The sequence below is a fragment of the Barbus barbus genome (genome assembly GCF_936440315.1).
Source record: "Barbus barbus genome assembly, chromosome: 24".
Taxonomy (NCBI): Eukaryota; Metazoa; Chordata; class Actinopteri; order Cypriniformes; family Cyprinidae; genus Barbus; species Barbus barbus.
Window position 1 is genome coordinate 7640710 of NC_136752.1, and position 21457 is coordinate 7662166.

Consider the following 21457-nt stretch of genomic DNA (forward strand, 5'->3'; position numbering starts at 1 on the left):
CAACCGTGTTTGGAGTCTGTTTAGTTATAATGAAACTGTTTATTATTCAAAACGACAGTCTGGACTTTGAAGGGATAAAGATCTTTTTTTGGCATACAACAACAGTTCAGTGTGATCATGTTTGTCAAGCTACAAAGAACAAAATGTTTGGTTTGTTTATCATGCTATGTCTTCATAAAATATGAACTATTCAATTCAGGTGACCTTTACTTCTATAGTGCTTTATACAATACAGATTGGATATATATACAATGGAGACCATTCAGATTCTGTTGTAAAGCAGCTCTAAAAGACAATAGTGTCATTATTTAGCTCAAGTCAGTTCAGATCAGTTTACAAGTCATATAAACTATCTTTGTGGTTTATTTTTTTTACAAAACTCAATAAAACACAAAGTTCAAAACTGTAGCTATGTTTTCTGTGCAACAACTACAAAGGATCTTTGCTTTACTTAACTGAGTGGACTGTGTTCTTTCCCTTATTATTATTTTTCTGTGGAATTTAATGCTTTTACTGCATAGTTAGGGTGCATGACTTCAATATAACCTTTAACTAATAAGTCTACATTTTGTACCAAAGGTGCATGTTTCTTTTGGCAAGGTATTTTTGGATGTGACGTATTAAAAAGACAGATAAGGTTAATCTCAACCTCAACTGATCCCATAACCGTGACCATTTGAACCAGGTGATTTTATAAGATGAGGTAATAAACTAAATAGTAGCTGAGGTTCAATAACTGGGTAAAGTCAGTCACTCAGTGGATGCCTCACTTAGTATGAAGGTATCTGATTCTAATAGAAATTATAGGCTAAATAAGTCATTAGTGATCATTCACTTAAGACAGACAGATATATAGATAGATAGAATACTTTTTCAATTGCCCACTGGGTGTCATAGTTTACCAACTTTTCCCAAATACAGCCAAAAAACACCTGAATATTATTTGGTTTCATTTTGTTTGTAGAATGTGGTTAGGATTCCGTTTCTTTTTAAGCTTCTTTTATTCTACAGTGAGTCTACTACTGTGTGAACACTCGTTACCTACACTTCCAACGATGCAAGTTTATCCTTAATATAAAAAAAATATTATTATCATCTAGTTTCTTCAGCAACAGATCTGGGCCGGTACCGGTGCGCGTGCCCGCCGCCTGTGGGAGGTCCAGAATAACGGAGCCAAAGATCATCATCATCATCCTCCTCCTCCTCCTCACCCCGGAGGAGAGGCCCAGTGAATACATGCCCGACACGACACGCCTCATCCGGAGCGGAAAGATGGGTTTACGAGTGTGATCTCAAGCGTGTGCTGTGTGCGATCCAGAGGTTCGGTGACTCCAGCAACATGCGCGTGTTTAACTGAATCGCATGCATCCGATCAGGACACCGACTCTCGGAACCGAGGCAAGCCGTGGAGCACACGACCTAAAGTTCTCGGGTTCACCGATCATCTCCATCCGCTACATGTGACCGAACCGAACCGTCCGAACCCATCTGCAGCTTCACCAGCGGGCTGCGCGTTAGCACGGTGAGAAAACACCTTCACGTGAAGATTAGAGGATTAAGTTAATGATATGAGATCGTTTCAGATCATCGATGAACCGTCGAAGCGTTTTCTTAGATCTGGATCGCCACTTTGTATGAAGGACAGACCGTCGGGGATTATATAAACATGAAAATGCACAACTATCGAAACAACCACTCAAACAAAGAGATAATTTTAAGTATAAATGATCATATTATGATGTGACCGTTAAACTGAATTATGACCGGGGTTCGCTTCGCATTAGCTTAGCATGCTAACACAGCAGCGCAAGCACAGACACTTTCTGCTTTATTTACTAACAGTGATTGTACATAGTATCATGTTTCATTTATTCATTCATATGTCTACATTTGAATTGTTAGAAAATTATACACGTTTTGGTATAAATTGGTAGTGCTGTTAAAGCTGCAGTTAAAACTGTATGTAGCTTGCTAGCCGCGTTAGCTCTCTGTTCAACACTTAATTTTTTACATTTCACCTTCATTCAAAGGATTTTTACTCTGATTGACCATAAAACAAATTAATGAAAGCCATACAAACTCAAATAACTGAACTGAAGTGTGTTAAACTTAATCAGCTCCCACGTGTGTCCTATCAAACGTTATGAGAAATAACATAGTTATGAATAATTATACTCTACACCGTTATTATGGTTATTATTTTGTACAGGGTAATTTGTATATCATACATTCACCCAGGACAAATATAGGATAAAGCATGGTATTCTTGGTTTCTTTGGTTAACCTGAAGTAGCTCCTGCTCAACATGCTTATCAGGAAACACACTATTTAATTTGAACCAATGTTTTTCTTTGTTTGTTTTTGGTTGAACCACAAATGTCAAAGTCTAACGGGCTTAAAGGGTGTCAGTATGAACCAGCACATTTATAAATGTGGTTACTTGAGTGTCTGTTAGTAAATCAGTTCACAAGCGTAAGCTGCATCTCTATACATGAGTCTATTTCTTGTTGTCACCTCCATGTCTTGCATTCACTGGCTTGATTTAAGCATGCATCGCATCAGTTAAAGTGTTGAGATTTAATTTGCTTTTTCTTTTTTGCAGGCAGGACAGTACAGTATGGCTCCCCATCTGGAAACGGCCCGCAAATTGTTCTGGATTTTAATGAAGTCACTGCTCCGTTTCACCTTCATGTTTGTCAATAACTGTGTGGCGATCCCATCCTACTGCCTCTACCTGATAGTCCTGCAGCCTTTAAGACTTCTAGATGGCCCCACATTCTGGTACATCGAAGGGGTCATGTTCAGGTGGTTACTGGCGATGGTGGCGTCTTGGGGCTGGTGTGCGGGTTACACGGGTAAGACCAGCTTTTCCCCTCTTTTCTGAGCTTCTAAATGCCAGTGCAAGTCCCTTAATGTAAAATATTACTGCCGGACTGTGTAAAACAACCTTTTTCAAGTAAGCCACACAGGGCACTAGACATCAGTCAGCATCTCCAGTATATAGTGGCGCCAAAATTTGACTGCTGAGTGCAGATCTATTGATTGTTTTTCATCTTTATTGACTCCCACACTAGGGTTGCCCATGTTTGGATTGATTTCTTTATTTTCATTGGGAAACAAGTTTGATTAAGCGGTTACATTTTGTTTTTTGCTTTGATAGAGTGTATTTGGACAATATTATACACTGGGAACTTCATGGGAGGTCTTTGTTTACCTCACATCTCTCCACATCATCATTCATCAGAGACTGGAAGTGTTGCCGTATTGCTTTGTGTAGTTTGCTACAAGTATCGATTGCAATTTGACTTTTTCATTAGAAAGAGATTTTGGCTTTTCCTTGTAAAGCTGATTTTAATTTATGGCTAGTTGGATCTACGAGAGGTGATACGCTCTCTGCTTACTCACGAGCATTTCATAGGTAATTTCATTTGTTGCATGCTGGTACTAAGAGTAACCAGGGTGTTGATTGTACGGAGAAAGCTTGAGACTGATTATGTGGACAATGAGATGGAAGTACAAGGGCTGGGACTGTTAGACGATCACGAAGACAGATAAGACGGTTTGTCAGCTTTTTACAAGATAACAGATAAAGGTTGTTCATGTGACATTTAGCAATGTTCCACATATTGACATGCTGTATTTATTTGAATCAATTTTCTTCTATGTGCAGATGTTATGAGTTCATAAGTGTCTGCAGACTAATATAAATATTTGTATTTTAAAAGGTAAAATGTTATTTAAAAAACCTATGAAGAAATGGTGACCAGTTTCTACGGCTGGGTGATATGACAAAAGTAAAACTACGTATAACTGTGTTCTTACTCGTATATTTGCTGTTATGTATTAGAACAATGCTATTTTTCCAGTTAACGGAATCATCATTTGAACCAACAGCTATGGTGGACAAAAGCGTGAACAGCCATTTCGAGAGTTTTAGGAGTGAGGAAATATTTAATTTTGGACAGTAAGCGAAGCTGATAGAAACTGGATCCGATAACAGAAGAGAGATGTTTATCAAATTTTAAATGCTGGTCAACGAGAACTTCTAGGTTCCGTACCCGTGAGGATCTAAAAACAGATAAACTTTCTAACTCGGGGCTTATACACAGAGTTCTCATTGAGACCGAAAACAATTACCTCAGTCTTGTCTTCATTTAGGAAGAGGAAATTTTGGGCTAGCCATGATTTAACCTCCTCTAAACATTGCAGAAGAGAAGTAATCGCAGTGGAATTGTTTCTTTTGATTGGTAGATAGATTTGAGTATCATCTGCGTAGAAATGAAAAGACACGCCATGTTTACGTAGAATAGAGCCCAGAGGTAGGATGTATAGAGAAAATAGAGAGGGAGCTAAAATAGAGCCTTGTAGAAGGCCACAGGTCAGAGGTGCAGAAGTAGTAAAATTACCCAGCTTTACTAAAAACTTTGTCAGACAGGTTTGACTGAAACCATTTCAGGACGTTAGCTTTTAGACCTACCCAAGATTCCAATCTAGATAATAGTGAGGAGTGGTCTACGGTAGGGCTGAGCTATTAATTGCATTTGCGATAATATGATTTTTCAACCGCTGCGATTACACTCACGTGACACGCGAGAGCAAAGAGGTGTTCGACTTGAAGATCGATCGGTGTATGACATAAAAGTACGGCGAGAGAAAGCATCGACGTCCACTCCGCTCTCTTATAGCTCTCGCAGTATTCGATGACATACAGCGATCGGTTCCTTTGGAATTCGATACAGCTCCTTTGGAATTTTTCAGCTTTTAAGAACTGCCGGGTTTTCCGGTAGTGGGCGGGACTAATGCCCAAACAGCAATCTCATTGGCTGGCGCTCACCTATTATCCTCCCTGTTTTGATTTCAGCGAATCAGTTCGAGTGAACGCAGACAACCTGATTAATATTTATGAACCCAGCAGCTCAATAATCCTTAAGTGCGTTTTATATGGTTCTTATTAGTTGTAGAATTCATAGTAGTTTTATCTTATCAGTATTATTTGTAGTTTTTCCCCCTTTTTTTTAATAGAAACACTAAATGACAAACAATAACCAGACCTAAGTTCAGTCAACATTACAAATATGCATTCATACATGGTTATTCTAATTACTAAAGTTCTCTCATCATTTAATGCTAAATTATCATATAATGTTTGACTGACTGATGCTAAGTGAGATATTTATAAACTAAAAAAAATACAAGCCAATGGAGATTCTGTTGCCAAGGTGTCTATAGCGGGTTGATAATATTTACAATAATCAATTGAATTTAATAAGTGTCCCACAGAAACATTAAAATAGTGTAGATTAGTGTACAATGTTTTATAATAATAATTGATTCTATTTAGTGACCATTTCATTCATTTAACATATTTAATATTGGGGGCATCCAAGTTATTTGACACATTTGAATAAAAAAAAAAAAAAAAGTAACCGTTACTTTCCCTGGTAATTAGTTGATTTTATAATGATGTAACTCAGTTACTGTTTGTGAGGAGTAACTAGTAATATAACTAATTACTTTTTTTAAAGTAACGTGCCCAAAACTGCATACTATACAATGATTACTTGTCTTTAGTGAATAATACAGAATATAAAAAGCTTTAAGAAATAATTGCATATTAAATCGCAATATTGGTACAAAAAAACACAATTCGATTATTTTCCCAAATCGTTCAGCCCTAGTCTACGGCAGTGGTTTTCAAACCTGCAAGCACCCCCCTGCCCTGCACAGTTTGTATGTGTCCCTTGTCAGACACACCCAATTCAGGTCTTGCAGGCTCTACTAATGAGCTGATGGGTTGATTCAGGTGTGTCTGATAAGGGAGACATACAAAATGTGCAGAACAGGGGGGTGCTTCTAGGACAGGTTTGGCAACCACTGCTCTACGGTATCAAAAGCGGCCGATACATCTAAAAGAATAAGAACCACAGGGTCTCCGGAATCGGTAGAGGGGTAAATATCATTTAACAATCTCAACAGGGCGGACTCAGTGCTGTGAGCAGACTTAAAACCAGATTGAAAAACCTCATAAATACAATTACTTGACAGAAAACATTGAAGTTGATTCAGCACAATTTTCTCCAAAACCTTTGACATGAAAGGCAAGACAGAAATTAGCCGAAAATGTTTTAGGACAGAGGAATCTAGTGAAGGCTTCTTGAGCAGAGGAGTGACCGTAGCGACTTTAAGATTTGCAGAGCCAGTTTGGAGACACTTCACGCAAGATGCCTCACCACACTGATAAGAGGCTGAGCTGATGAAGCAGGTGGAGATAAATGTGTGCGGCAGAGGTCAAAACCATGTGTCATTTACCTGCTGAAGAGCACAAAGATCAGATCTCACATGCCTTGAAGGAACATGTCACTTAAAAATGAACATTGAGTAATTATTTAGTCACCCTTATGTTCATCCAAAATTGTATGTTTTTTTTGTTTGTTTTTTTTAGTGGAACAAAAGAAATTTCAAGCACCATTCAAAGTTTCATACTAGTTTTCCATACTACTGCACTGTTCATAGTATATGAGGAACTGCAAAAATTAAGTAATTATTTACTGTTCATTTAATGATCTGGTTCTCAAGTTTGACTCAGTGATCCAGTTCTCCTTTTGTGTTCCACTGAAAAGATCAAATCCTGCACACTACTTTAACTTAAATCATTACTACATTTTATTACCAACATTTTGATCAATCAGAAAATGAAAATATTGAAAAAAAAATTGAAATTGAAAAATTTGAAAATATTGCTAATAAAATGAACATTATGATGCGAGTAGTGTGTGGAATTTATCAGTAGTTTATATTGCACTTTTGTCTGATTTACCTACAAAATAGCATATAGCTTTAGCAGCCATTCACACAGAACACAAAGATGCAAAATGCCGGGCAATGGAATGAAAAAACAACTAAATCTTTTTTGTTGTTAGAACACTGTCAAGAGTGAGATGCTGTAAAAGACTTGAGTGCGGCGGTCAAAGATGTCTATCTAATGTAGAAAACCAATGGAAAAACCGTGCCTGTGTGGAGTAAATAATGACAGAATGTGGCATTTTTGAGTGAACTATTCCTTGAAGTGGCTTTCACATAATTATTAACAGCGACAAAAAGACCTGAAGTCACTTATTGTCATTGAGAGTTACCAGTGAGTGACAGTGACCGCTGGCATTGCGAGTAGCTTTATGTAAATGAGCAGTGGCGCGATTCGTAGCCATGAACCACTGGCTGATACAGTTGGATGCAGAAGTTGAGTAGGAACTCGTGCTAGAAACTAGTAGTTCAGGAAGTCAAACTAATCACTACTGCAATTGACAGTTTTGTGATTGGGAATGACATCTGCAAATAGCAGCACAGGTCACATGGGCAAGATAAGAACGCAGTGCTTAAATAGATGGGCATGATGTCACCTAACATTTGGGGGAAACGAGACAACTAAAGTTCTCTAAAATGCCATGTCTGCATTTTAATTCTTGTCCAGTTTTATCTGTTTTTGTCTTACTGAATTTTCTTACACTATTGATGATTTCATAGTTAACAAGGAAGGAAAAGCTGCTTTGCATTGCGTTTGCATGAGTTTTCCCCACAAGGTCTCCATGACCAGGATCCTGTTTTACATGCAAAACACTGGGAGGGATATTTTATATTGTTCTCTGAAAAGCAGATTTCTGAGTTGTTTTGCTGATATGAGAGAATTACACCAAGCAGGATCAAAACATCCCTTCCAGTTTTGTTAAACTACACAGCAGTGTGTTTGCTTTGACTTTGTTCATTTGAGTTTTGTAGTCACTGGTTGTAAATGAGATTGAGAGACCTGATGCAGCTCATTGGCTTGATCTGTCTAAGGGCCAAGTTTTGCTCCTGAATGACATATTGCTGAGCTTGTCATGAAGCAGCAGCTTGGTGGTGTAATCGCTGTTAACTAACAAGTTGTGAGTGTGAATAAATGGCAGACAATATTGTCAAAAGGATACAAAACAGTTTTCTGATTGGTAGGTATGTAAAGACAATGTAAAAATAAGCAATCTTGTGACTTTGACACTATTTTACTCCTTATTTTTGAGTTGGTAACAGTGGGTCAAGCAGCCATGAGTTGATTAGAGGCTAGTTTCTATTTTATTTTTTTCTAAAGCTTGAACTAATTTATTTCTAAATGTTTTAGAACCGCATATTTATGACAAAAACAAGAATTTATTTTGTAATTGTACAGTTATTGTAATTGCAATTATTAATTTTGAATAGAAAATATGTAAAACAAAAGTTTTCTTATGTAAATTCTGCATAAATTGCCTATTATTATTATTATTATTATCATACTTATTATAAAATTAAGAGTTGTATAAACGAGGGCTGTTAGTAGATTAAAATTTTAATCTAATTAATTACATGGTGGCGATTCATCTTAATTAAATGTAAACTAAATTTGGCTGTGAAAATACCCACAAAAGATGATTTTAAAACTATTATTGTGTTAAATGAGAAAGTAACATGTAGATATTAAAATAGTAACTTTAGAAAGAAATATTTGATTTCATTCAACATAATTTATTACACATTAACGTTTAGACAACAACAGCCTAAAACTATGGAACATGAAAGAAGATAATTTGAGTGAAAGTGACATGTGGCCAAGTATCGTAACTAGGGCTGCCCCCGACTAAAGATATTCCTAGTCGACTAACACTCCTGCATTTTAGCGATTAGTCGAATAATCGTTCATTTATGATATTAATATAATAACTTGCGTATATACAAGGAAAGGTACAGTCCAAGTTGAAGTTTAACACTTCCATATGACAGAAAATGCTAAAGCATGATATTAGCGCGTTCAAAATGAAAATTAAGCGCTTAAAACAGAATAGTAAAGCGTTTAAAGTATACAGCGCTTACGGACACAAAAATCAGTGGCCGGAATGTTATAGGCTAATTATAACATAAAAACAGCAATCAGACTGCCTGTGCATTTTAATAATTTATTATCAAAAATACAAAAAGTAACAGTTACATGTCAAAAAAAAAAAAACAGTTTTGAATAAAATAAACTAAAATTCGTTCTTTAAAATAAATCAAATAAACTTATTAGTAACTTAGGCCTAGTACAAAAAAAGGCAAAACAACCAAACAAATACTGTAGCAAAAACGCTGTTTGGTATAAAAATACAGTGGAAAATTTATATAATTTTTATATTGTTCAAAAGGAAAATGAACAAAAACGAACAATTTAATAAATGCACATGGCACAACGCCAAAACTTAGAATAAAAAAGGCGGCAAACAAATTAACAGCCTAAGTATTTGATTAAATTGTTTAGAACAACTATATTTAAGACAAAATGTGGAACAAATAATTTAAAGAACACTAATACAATATATCAGAGCAAAGCCGCAAACTGTCATTAAGACGACGGATGAGTCTTGACCTGAAACAACAAATTGCAAACATCAGACTAATTTTTCTAACAGAATAAAAAACAACTTCTTCATTATATAAAAACGAATAAATAAAAATAATATGTATTTATTTATTTGTATAGCCTACCCGTTATAAAAATACCCCTTTTTTTTTTATTATTTATTATTTTTTTTTTTAGCCTAACGGATAGCAAACAGAAACACTACAAAAAGGAAATTAAGCATTCTTACCTAAGCTTTCAATTCGATTTTATTTTTTTTCATATTATGTGAGAGGAACACCAGCTTGTCCACATTGTTGGGAAGAAGGGAGCTTCTCGACTTGTTCACAATGAAGCCGGCCTTTGAAAAGATGCGCTCTGATGGAGTGGATGTGGAAGGGATACAGTGGAGGCGTTTAGCTGCTTTAGCGAGCTTTGGATATCGATGTTCATTTTTTTGCCACCATGCCAATGGTCCGGAATCAACCTTTGTTTTATCTGCCAAGTACATTTTTAGTTCATCCTTCTCTTCTGCATGCTCCTCCTCATCAATGGCCATCAGCATGGATATCTCGGCCTGCTTTTCCTTTTTCGGTTCGGGCTCACCCTCCTCTGCAGGGCTAATGCTGTCATGATCATTTTCTGGCGCAGCTTCTGTAGATAAACTTTCTGCCAGATCCGACACTGTGGAGTACGCATCTTCTCGTTCGTGTTGGTCAAAGAATGACAAGCTCTTAAAACGTGGGTCTAAGACAGCAGCTTGTATATAAATGCTGGTCGCGATATTTTCCGTCAGTTGCCATCTCCTGTCAATTTCTTTTGCTAGTTCTGTCTTTAGTGCTTTTGTGGTGGGACTGTCTTCGTTGCGCAGCACCAAATGGCGTCTCTTCATGTTTATTAACATGGGCAGTGTGGCAGATAGGGATGCGTTTAAATCCTGAGAAAGCAGCTCAGTGAGAGTGATCATAGGCTTTAGCACTGCGACAGTGTCCTCCGCTGTCAGCCAATGTGCTGTTGTGAGATCTAGACCTCGTTCAGACCGTTTGGTAATTTCAGGGTCTGACAGCACAGCTGTAACCGGCCATCTCTGTTCCAAGAGTCTCTCCAGCATGAAGTACGTGGAGTTCCATCTTGTGGAGACATCTTGGATAAGTTTGTGTTCTGCAACATTCTGCTGCTTCTGTTTATGAGTCAGAGCTGTTGTAGCCTTGGTACTTTTCTTGAAATGCCCCACAAGGCGTCTAGCAGCAGCGATGCATCGACATATGGGGTCAGTTTTAAGAGCCGCGTTTATGCATAACTGTAACGTGTGCCCCGCACAACGGACGCCCTTCGCATTACCCCAGGATGGATCATTAGAAATCAATTCTGTGCACAACACCATATTAGCGGCATTGTCATGTACGACTGCTACCCTCTTTTCTCCAGGTATTTTAAATTCTTCCATCACTTCACTGAGTCGCTCTTTTATGTTGGTAGCTGTGTGGCTCTCCTCCAGCACTTTTGTTTCCAACACAAAAGAATGTAGTTGCCAATCTTCAGACATGAAGTGTGCAGTAACGGTCATGTAACCCTCACTCTGGATAGAGGTCCATGTGTCTGTTGTAAAGCTGACTGCTGTACAACTTTGTATTTTCTTAACAAGAATTTCTTTAGTCGTGTTGAACTTGCTTGTTAAGCCATGCATTATTGTGTCGCGTTTGGGAATGGTGTAGCCTGGTTCGAGGAATTCAAACATTTCTTTGAACCCGTCACCACGGACAACGTTGATTGGTCTCATATCAAGCGCAATGAAATCGACGATTTTCTCTGTGATTTCGCGCTTTCTTTTCTCACTTAGAGGGGGTCTCAAAACTAATCTCTGCTGCATCATTGTTGACCGCGAAGTCGAAGCGCACAACGCCACATCATCGCTGCTATATTGTGGATGAGCCTAGAGACAAATGCATGTCAAAAACCATGAATATGATTTAACTTAACAGCGCAAATGTGTTTATATCCTTATTGTTAAAACGAGGGGCCATGTGAGGTGGTTAACGTTACTACTTACATGTTTTAAATGATAAGACATATTCGATGTTGACGAGTGATAGGCAAATGTTTGCCTGCAGAGTTTGCAAACAGCCTTTTTAGGGTCGTCCTTCGACTTTTCAAAATGATCCCACACTTTGGACTTTTTTCCTGACATAATTATTAGCATCAGCCAGACACCTCTCCCACAAGTGCGCTTTGGTATACAGCGAGGCACGAGATCGCGTTGCTCTCGTTGCTTAATGCGTAATTTCACGTGATTTTTTCACGTGACTAACCGACTAATGAAAATGTATTCGACCAAGCCCTCTTCATATCGACTAACGTTTAGTCGACTATTTGGGGGCAGCCCTAATCGTAACCCATACTCTGAATTAGTGCTCTGCATTTAACCCATCCTAAGTGCACACACACACATGGAGCAGTGGGCAGCCATTTACGCTGTGGCGCCCGGGGAGCAGTTGGGGGTTCGGTGCCTTGCTCAAGGGTCTCACCTCAGTCTGTGTTGTTCGGTGATGCACAGCAGTTCTGCCGTGGCTTTACAGGAAATATTTTCTTTGGCAAAAATGAAGAAAAACAGATGATGTTGTGTTTAAATATAACACAATATCAACTTCTTATTTACTGAACTATTGTATAAAAATCACATTTGCACTCGTGCTACTCGGACATAAACGGCAGTCGTGTGATATTGCTTATCGTATGATATAAATATGAGACACAAACTCATACAGGGGCATTTTTATCCCCAATATCTTGTATTTTATGGCATAACTGCACTTATGGGGTTGTTGCCCTGCATCATATTTGTCAGGAGTCAACTATATGAAATGCAAGATGATGTACAGGTCTGGGGGCGGGCCAGTGTTAACTGCGTTAATATATTTTAATTGCATTATTTTTTCATAAATTATATAAATTAACACTTTAAACTGACAGCCCTAGTATAAACCTAGTAGCTAGTAAACATTTGTGGGTTTGCTTTGTGTAAAGCACCATTGGCTGGTCAAATTTATTGCGGTTTTCCATTATATTATTATGATTTTTATCTCTTTTTTTTCTGTCAAATTCAGTCATTTCAATAGGAATCCACACAATCTGGAATTTCTGCGTGTGGACACATTTCCCCACGTTTCATACATTGCTACACTATTAACAATGGGCTTCGTACTTGCTTATTTGTATATCTTGTAATCGATTTCCTCACAGAAGCAGTCAGTGATCATTCTTAGAGCTGTTTACAGGGTTTTGTGATCTAGAATGTCTCGGTCTGAAATCGTAGCAGCCACGCTTGTTGTCCTGAAGTCTGTAAGCAAATACTCTTTGTTGATAGAAGGTCTGGTGGTATCTTTTAGCAAACGTGGGTGCCCGTAACTTGTCGTGTCAGGTGCCCTCAACCCCTGAGCTTGATACTTTGGAAGTGTTGTAATGGTTTATTTTGTTTGTGGTCTTTGACTTGCTGGTAACAACAGAGGCTGTGAGCCATGCCATGACTCGGCATGACCTCTCATAGAGATCCGTTGGGTTTCCTGCTCTTCATAGGGTTGTTTAAACTCGCCATCAAGGGCAAAGTACAGCGGTAACAGAGGGGAGATTTTAGGGCTGCACAATTAATCGAATTTCTAATCGCGATTACGATTATGGATGCCACGATTACGTAATCGTTCAAAGCCGCGATTTAAAAAAATAAATAAACAATTAAAAATGCCCACTTGCATTATTCTGTGTGCTTAAGAGGTGTTTGCAGCTCAAACAAACTGGATAAAAGACTTTGTCACTCTGTTGTGCATGATAGATATAAACGGCAAATGTGTCAAGCGGAACAAAATAGCGGTACTCGTTTGAACTGCACGCCACACTGACCTTTTATCCGCTCGCCTCAAAAGAAAACAGCGTGAGCTTAGAGGGTATGCGTTTATTACAGTGACCAGTCGTGATCACGTACTAAACAACGCTGTGAAATCCAGTAAGAAGCACTCGAGTTCAGCGCAGAGTTCTCCAGGACAAATCATGTCTCTTTAATTTAAACTAGTTTAATGCCAAATAAATCGGAGCTGTTATTCTCATCAACACTGATGCAGAAAGTGCAACAACGATCCAGTTAGAAGACGTTTCAATCCACAAATAACCCATATTTACCATAGTTTTACTGTAGTAACATGAACTGGTACGTTGGCAGAAAAGTAGGATATTCATATTGCGTATTATATTATTAATATACTAAATATGTTAAAGGAGTAATGGCATATAATTACATTATTTTGTTAATTCTATCAGTTGATGTGGATTTGTTATTAACAATGTCTTTAGGCTACTGTTTTTCAATGCAAACACCGTAGAAACCATATAGTTAGGCTACTTTTTTACCACGGTAATGAGGTGCTGTACTTTTTGGTTATGTATAAAAGATGAGGCTGTTACAGTTTTCACAATGGTACTGTCAAATGTACATCTGCATCCCAACTCAAGCTCCTGCTACTCTGAACTCAAGCTCCTGTTCTAATGTGCATTTCTAAGAGACAAAACCTGTAATATTGCATGTTCAGTTACCAAATCAGGTGCTGGGGCCACCGCTCTCGAATGTTAGTCTGGAGCCCTAATAATATAAATTATTGTAAAATGTTACTGTCATTTGAAATTGTCTGTTTAATTGTAAATTAAATATAGCTTTTAAATTTTTTTTTTTTTTTTAGTTTTAGTATCACATTATTATACCATGCATAATTTTACCTTTTTTTGTTTAAAGAAGAAACCAAACCAATGTATAGTTGACATTTGAGGCTCCATGCTATATAAAAGCAATACAAGTTCAGGAAGAGTGTTTTCAGCCTTTTTTTATATATTTTATAAACAATGGCATAAATCTGTTCAAAATAATCATTATTAATAATCACAATTACAATCTAAAGGGAATAATCGACAATTATGATTTTTGTCATAATCGTGCAGCCCTAGGAGATTTACACCCTGTTGTGCAAGCGCAACTTGTCTTTTATTAACTCATAACTTGCTTTTGAAATGTTACTTACTTATTTTTGAAGATTTTTTTTTTTTTTAGGTGGTTACCAGTATTTTCTTTAAAGACCAATGAGGTATCTTGAGATTGTGACTGATATTACCAACAGACACATTAGGGATTGGCATCAGCAGCTACCTCATGATACATGATACACATAGCTGTACATAAATCATAGTCCAGTACATGATGATATTATAATCGGATTGAGATTGTGTATCCGTGAGAGGGAATATCTTTGGGGTCAGTTTCAACCTCTTGGGACTTCTAGAAGTGGTGCTGACTGCACTGACAAAATAAAATAAAATAAAATAATATTGATAGTTTCATGAGAAAAAAGAATTGCGATTAAATGACTGACATATAATCCTAATACGCATGATACAACTTCATGATAAATAGGACGTACACAAACAAATGAAAGACTGTTAATTGTGTTAAGATTTATATTTTTATAATATAAAATCTATATATATAAGTCTAATCTATATATATTATTTTTTTTACTTTTATAATCTGTCTGTATGGATGCATTCAATTCCTAAAGTGAAGGAAAAAAAAAGGTGTTCTGCTGAATTTTTCTATTTATTAAAGAATCATGAAGAAAGTGTATCACGTTTCCACAAAAATATAAACAACTCAACTGTGTTAAACTTGGATAATGTTTCTTGAGCATATTAGGATGATTTCTGAAGGATCATGTGACACTGAAGACTGGAGTAATAATGTTGAAAATTCAGCTTGTCAATCCCAGGAAAAAAATACTAAAATAACAAAACAAAATAATAATAATATCAAAATAGAACAGTTTATTTTAAATAGTAAGAATATTTCACAGTATATTACAATACAAATAAATCAAATAAACTTAAAAAAAAAAAAAAAAAAAAAAACTTATTGACCCCAAAGGTTTCAAAAGTATATGTATATCCATAATGTGTATTGAATATTTGTGCATTATGTGCTGATGATCATTTTCAGTAACGCAATGTTTTCTGATTTTTTTTTTTTTTTTTTTTTTTTTTTTTTTTTTTTTAGTGACAGAATGGGGTGATGATGTGAGACCAATGTCTGAAGATGAAGCCATGGTCATAGTCAACCATCAATCTACAGGAGACGTGTGCACCCTAATGATGTGCTTGCAGGACAAGGGCACGGTACGCACACCTCTGCTTGGGTTGGGGCTAGTACTGCTCTCATGGTTGTGAATTGTACTTTAAATATAGACTGACATCACATTGATATTTCAGATCAGACAACAAAACTAATTCTCATGTTTTTGTCCAGGTTGTACGAAAGATGTTGTGGTTGATGGACCATGTTTTTAAATATACCAATTTTGGGGTTGTGTCCCTGATTCATGGAGATTTCTTCATCAGACAGGTAAGAGCTGTTCACTTAAAATATAGATTTTTTGTTGCGTAATGTGACAAGGATAGTGAGTTGATGTTCTACCTTTATTTGTCTGCATTTATTAAAAAATGAAATTGTTTTAGTGCAAGGGGAAATTTAGCCGACATTGACTAGATTTGTCATTACCAACAGGGCAAAGCACATCGAGAAAAGCAACTAGTTTACCTGAAGGATCACCTAGACAAGTATTACAACAGCAGAGACAGGAAATGGATTGTGCTGTTTCCTGAGGGCGGCTTCCTAAGAAAGAGGCGAGAGACAAGTCAGTCCTTTGCCAAAAAGAACGACTTGCCTTACTTGACTCACGTAACACTGCCACGACTAGGCGCCACACAGATTATCCTGAAGACCTTAGGACCCCAGCAGGAAAACGGTATCTTGGGAACAGAGGGAAGCCCACCAGGTCAAAGTAAGGAACAAAATCAGCTCATTTATATTTAAACCGTGTCTTTCACCATATTTCCCATGGTTCTGTGTATGAATTACCAAATGGTATACCATTTACAGTGAGTCCCTTGTCCTTTTCAAAACAATATGAGTAATATCTGTATTATGGTGGGCGATATGACCAAAATCTTATCACAATATGAGTAATTTTATATCATAACAATATATATCACAATATAGTTATTTTTTCTTTTAAAAAGGTTTTTATGGTATTAAAGTCTTTGATACCATAGAATTTTCATAATCCTTGTCGCCAGTGTCAATATCAAACTAATACAAAAAGAGACAAAAAAACTTGCAAAGATGTGATACTTGCAAAGATGGGGATTATGACGTGTATAAGTGTTTATGTAATCGTTCAAAGTTAATAAAGCGACAAAAAATGTGCGCTCCTCTCACACAGAAAAAGAGACGGGGCATGCATATAGCTCTGCTGTTTGTTTCAACAGCTTAAGGCGTAAGTATACTTTGTTTCGAACGCATAGCCTTTAAAAGTGTACTCCATTTGAAGTTGTACGCGAACGCAGGCGGTCGACACATACGCACTAGAAAGCTTCATCCATGTTCAGTGTGTGCTCTATTTTTCCCCGTTAAGTTATGACTGATAACAAATATTTTTGAACTCTTTTAAACCAAAGCTGAGATGACTCATACCCTCTCGCTCACAAGCGCTCCTCGACGTGAGCGTCTGTTGATGCAGTCTCCGCTGTTTTGTTGTCTCTCTTTCTACTGCGAAACAACGGCCCGGGACAGTGTTGCCACCATGTGGGAACACTCATGGTGTATTTTACCTCATCTAGTGTACCGATTTATTATAGACTTTTTATTATATAAATTAATACCAAAGACTTATGCAATCTGTCTGTCTACATTATGAAATCTGCTAAAACAAATGAAAAATATTATAACAGTGTAATTCCACTATAATTACAAATTGCAATAGCCTATGTTTCTCTATTAAAACAACAACTGTTGAGTAAGTGCATTTATTCAGCGATCACAATCGCAAACAATATAGTCTAGATCTCATGACGGAACACAGAGCGGCTGAGTGAAACTTTCATTTAGAAGCTAAACTCCAGCTTGTTTGTCAGTGTTTTCAGGTCATCAGCGGCGGCGCTTCAGCAATGAGAAGCGAGTGCGTACGCATGGTTGCCAGATTGCTTAAAATAAGAAAAACACCAGGCAGAAAATGTATACAGCGTAGCTCTGATTCGGGGATTCAAACTTTTTGATATCTGGCAACCGCACACATGAAAGCTCACGTAGTAGAGGCGTGTAGAGCGGTCCACAATAAAAAAGTTTTATTTTTTTTGACAAAAATAAAGATGTTTTTGTTAAAGTTTAAATTTTTTGAATACATTTTAGTCTCGTCTTATTTCGTTAACGAAATTGCATGTTGATAGTTATTGTTTATTGACCTTATTGTCGTCTCGTCTTAGTCATGGGAAAAAGGCTTGTCAACCAAAATTTTTCGTCATGGTCTTTAACAAAATTAACACTATATGAAACGATTTAATTTCGTCCAACCGATATATATCGTCTTATCTCACAGCCCTAACTCCCTAAAGCAGATGCTAATGGCTAGTATGGCAATGTCCCTTAACACGGTTGTGTATCATACAGCATTTTATTTTTTACGAATTTAAAACCTCATTCTATTACTGAGCTAACACCTGCACATTTTCAGGATTCACACCCTTATTCTTGGCAACCCTCACAACCCGCACTTTATTAATGGAACCACACTGGACAGCTAATTGACTGCAAAGACCCTCCCTCCTTAGTTACTGTTGCTATCTTCAACAATGCCACATTCACACTACACGTGTTCTCACGCAGTGAAAGATACATCGCAGAGCAAAGAGAAAACTGACAACAGACAGACAAGACAGAGCAGGTTACTTCTCGTATGAAACAAGGTTTCAGGACCCTCAGCTTTCAAATTTTGTCATTTCTGAAGAAATGTAAACAGTAAACACCCTTTTGTGGCTCTTTAATCACCGATCACTGTATTGCCTCAAAGTGCCACGTGAACCGATAATCTTTTCATATTTACTTTAAAGCACGAAATGAACATCAGAACGTATTATATTTCAACTGCAGAACACCATTTTTCAAGTTTAAGTCTACTGAAGTCGGTCTACTCTCCTGTTTGATTTGTGTTTAAGGCTAGAAGTGATACAGCTGTGGCTCCTGGGCATGCCCTCATCAATATAGCGTATTTTTTGTCACGCTGTACATCAATCATTACTGTTTTTGCATTAATGTTTAGAGTTGGGGTAGGTGTAGACGTTAATAAAACAATCTAATAGGTACAAAATGTAATTTATTGTTAGCTGTTGGACAAGATGGCGGTTTTGGTGTTATGATTGGACAGATCGCCTGTCTATCAAGCTCTTTGCGAACGGTTAATTGTCCGCCATGTCATACAATCATGCTGAATGAACAAAAACATTTCAAGACTCTTAACAATCAATTCAAAACATCGTGGACTTTTGTATTGTTCATAGATGACTTTTAATTTTTGGCATGTTATTTTGTTTTTTTCTAAAGTATTTTAATGAGGATTTTTGAATAAAACATTGCAAGATTAATGGCAGAAGTTTTATTAATAATATAATTTATTAGTAAGTTAACTAAAGGATTAGTTGATAGATCAGAATATAACCTATAGATTAATTCTCGTTTGGCTCTCAGCGAAGGCGGTCGCATTTTCTCTCCTGTTCTCCCCTTATCTTCCCTGCTTGCTCTTCGTCTCGTCTTGTACTTGAGAGATTCCTTCTGCACTGCTCTGAAAAACTGAAAAATCATGGATTTGATCAACTGGTCTCGCAACAAAATTGACACCATCTTCTCGACGAGAAGCCTGGGATCGGGGAACCTGATCGGGGTCGTGTGTCTGGCGGCTCTTTCCATGGAGGACATTGACATCTACCTATTCGGAACCACGATAACGGGTTTTCTGCTGATTGGATTAGGCTTTGCTCTGGGTTATCAAAGAATTCAGGAGACGGAAACAGCTGTCCAAAGCCTCACAAGGCTGCCCGTCATGATTGAAAATTGATGGATTTGGAGACCAGAAAGGACTAAGAGAGTAGCCGTGAAATTGGAATGCGGCTACTCAGTCCAAGACCAAACAATCGCAATCTTATCTTCTTTCGGCTCCCCTAAACCAGCTGGCTCAGCAAGGTCACTGCTGGTGTAAACAACCCCGGAAGAGCACTGCAGTGAAGACGCTCTCTTGCGTTCCTCCCCCCTTCCAGACACCTGATGTTGTCGACTCTGTCGGGGTCCTGACCAAGGCTGTTTCCGTGGCAACCTGCTGTGTCGCTATTACAATCTGCGGACTGAGGCAACTTGTTTTTGAATTCCAGCGTGACGACTCACCAGGCCAACGAACACACGAACTCCACTCATATACTGATAAGCATTCACCTCCCAACCCTAATCCAACGCCTTCGCCGCTTTGCACCGCCACCTGACAAGCGGGTCTGTGACCGGCGCCTTGGGCTGCAGGACCGGATGGCTGCTTGCCAAAGCTGGATCAACTCTCCCCCCCGTTGCTAGTCATGTGTCTATGTTATGATTATGTGCTTCTGTTGCTGAGGTGTTTTTTTTGTCCTGTTCTCACACTGTACTCCCGCAGGAGCATAGTCTGGGGGTTATATTTTTTTCTCCTCTCCCTTCCTCATGTTTATGCTGTATTATCTTCCAAAATTCCCTGTCTTCCTGTCCTGTCTACCCCCTTGTCATATTGTATGTATGTTTGTGTATGTATGGACAGGTTGATGGCTAATTTCGCTGGTACTTGTGACTAGTGACAATAAAGGGCTACTACTACTACTACTACTAATAGTCAATTAATCAGCTATCCAAATAATCATTTGTTGCAGATCTAGAATCAAAAGTAGAGTCAAATAATTTATAATACTAAAGTGTAAGCTTAATGTCTTTATGTAGATGTAAAGGCCAGTTTATAAAATGTCAAACTAAACAACAAAATATTTTCAAACAATTTACTGCACCAAAGCTGTTCGCATTATTCAATTTCAGTGCAAATATTTGTCATTGTCATAACATCTGGAAAGCTAAATGGATGGTTCAGCATCCAAACAATAAAAAAAGATAAATAGTTTGTGGTGATTTTGTTTTCTTTCATTCAAGTAAACAAACAATATCTGAAGTAAACTCAGTGACTTTTATTGTATTGATAAAACGCACACACTTCTCAAAACTGTAACACTTTCACTGTTAATCAAGAGTTAATAAACTCCTAATTGTCTGCTTATTAATAGTAAGGTTGTAGTAGTTATGTTTCGGTATGGGGTAGGTATAAGGGATGCAGAATAAAGCATTAAAATGTGCTTTAAAAGTACTAATAATCATCTAGGGCTGCACGATTAATCGAAAGAAAATCACGATCTCGATTCATACATAAATGCGATCTCATTTCTAAATGACGGCGATTCACTTCCGTGTATTTTCCTGCATTCAGAGCATGCTGCATTCACGCGTTATTGGTCACACTCACACAATAACAAACCATTATTAATTCACCAATCAATCATAAATCTCGATCACTTTTCTCCTCTCCCTCATTGGCCCACGTTCTGCTGTCACTCACGTGACGTGTAACAAGGCGGCAGGCCTAAACGGAGTCAATAGGCGCGTTTGCAGAATGATCACCGTATGACATCAAAGTACCTCTAGATCGATAAGAAAGCAGTCGGATCCTATGCATTCAAATCGCTCTTGCGGTACTTTGATGTCATACGGTGATCATTCTGCGCAGCGCTGCTTCAACGGGGCGTCAGCATCAACGCTTGACGGGGGGCGTGTCTGAAGCTTGGTGCTGACCAGAGCCGTTGAGAAACAGTTGCGACACGCTTTGATCTCGCCGCTCATGGAGCTCTCAATAGTTCCAAACAACTCCGCGCTGTCAATCGGGTCAGACAACAACAGCGGGTATACTTGCAGCATTTTCCGGCAAATATTAACACACAACGTCCATTGATTAATGTGTTTAATACACTGATAGTAGCATTTTGTCTGTGGAGTTTAATGGAAATAATAATTTTTTTTTTTTCTTGTTTAACTATGGAGGAGTACAAACATAGTACAATGCAACACACAGGATAAGGCGGTTACATTTCTTTGTATGCAAAGTA

The 21457-nt window shown here is 37.7% G+C and overlaps 1 protein-coding gene across 1 annotated transcript in view; it reads left to right on the forward strand.

Annotated features, from left to right (window-relative positions):
- Positions 1–934: 934 nt before the first annotated feature.
- The window catches only part of LOC306844112 (acyl-CoA:lysophosphatidylglycerol acyltransferase 1-like), a 39353-nt gene continuing 18830 nt past the window's right edge, over positions 935–21457 (forward strand). The window contains exons 1-5 of the mRNA XM_079376030.1: positions 935–1522; positions 2603–2855; positions 15465–15583; positions 15714–15809; positions 15972–16248. Coding sequence (XP_079232156.1) covers positions 2618–2855; positions 15465–15583; positions 15714–15809; positions 15972–16248 — 730 coding nt within the window. The 5' untranslated portion in view covers positions 935–1522; positions 2603–2617. The remainder of the gene's footprint in view (positions 1523–2602; positions 2856–15464; positions 15584–15713; positions 15810–15971; positions 16249–21457) is intronic.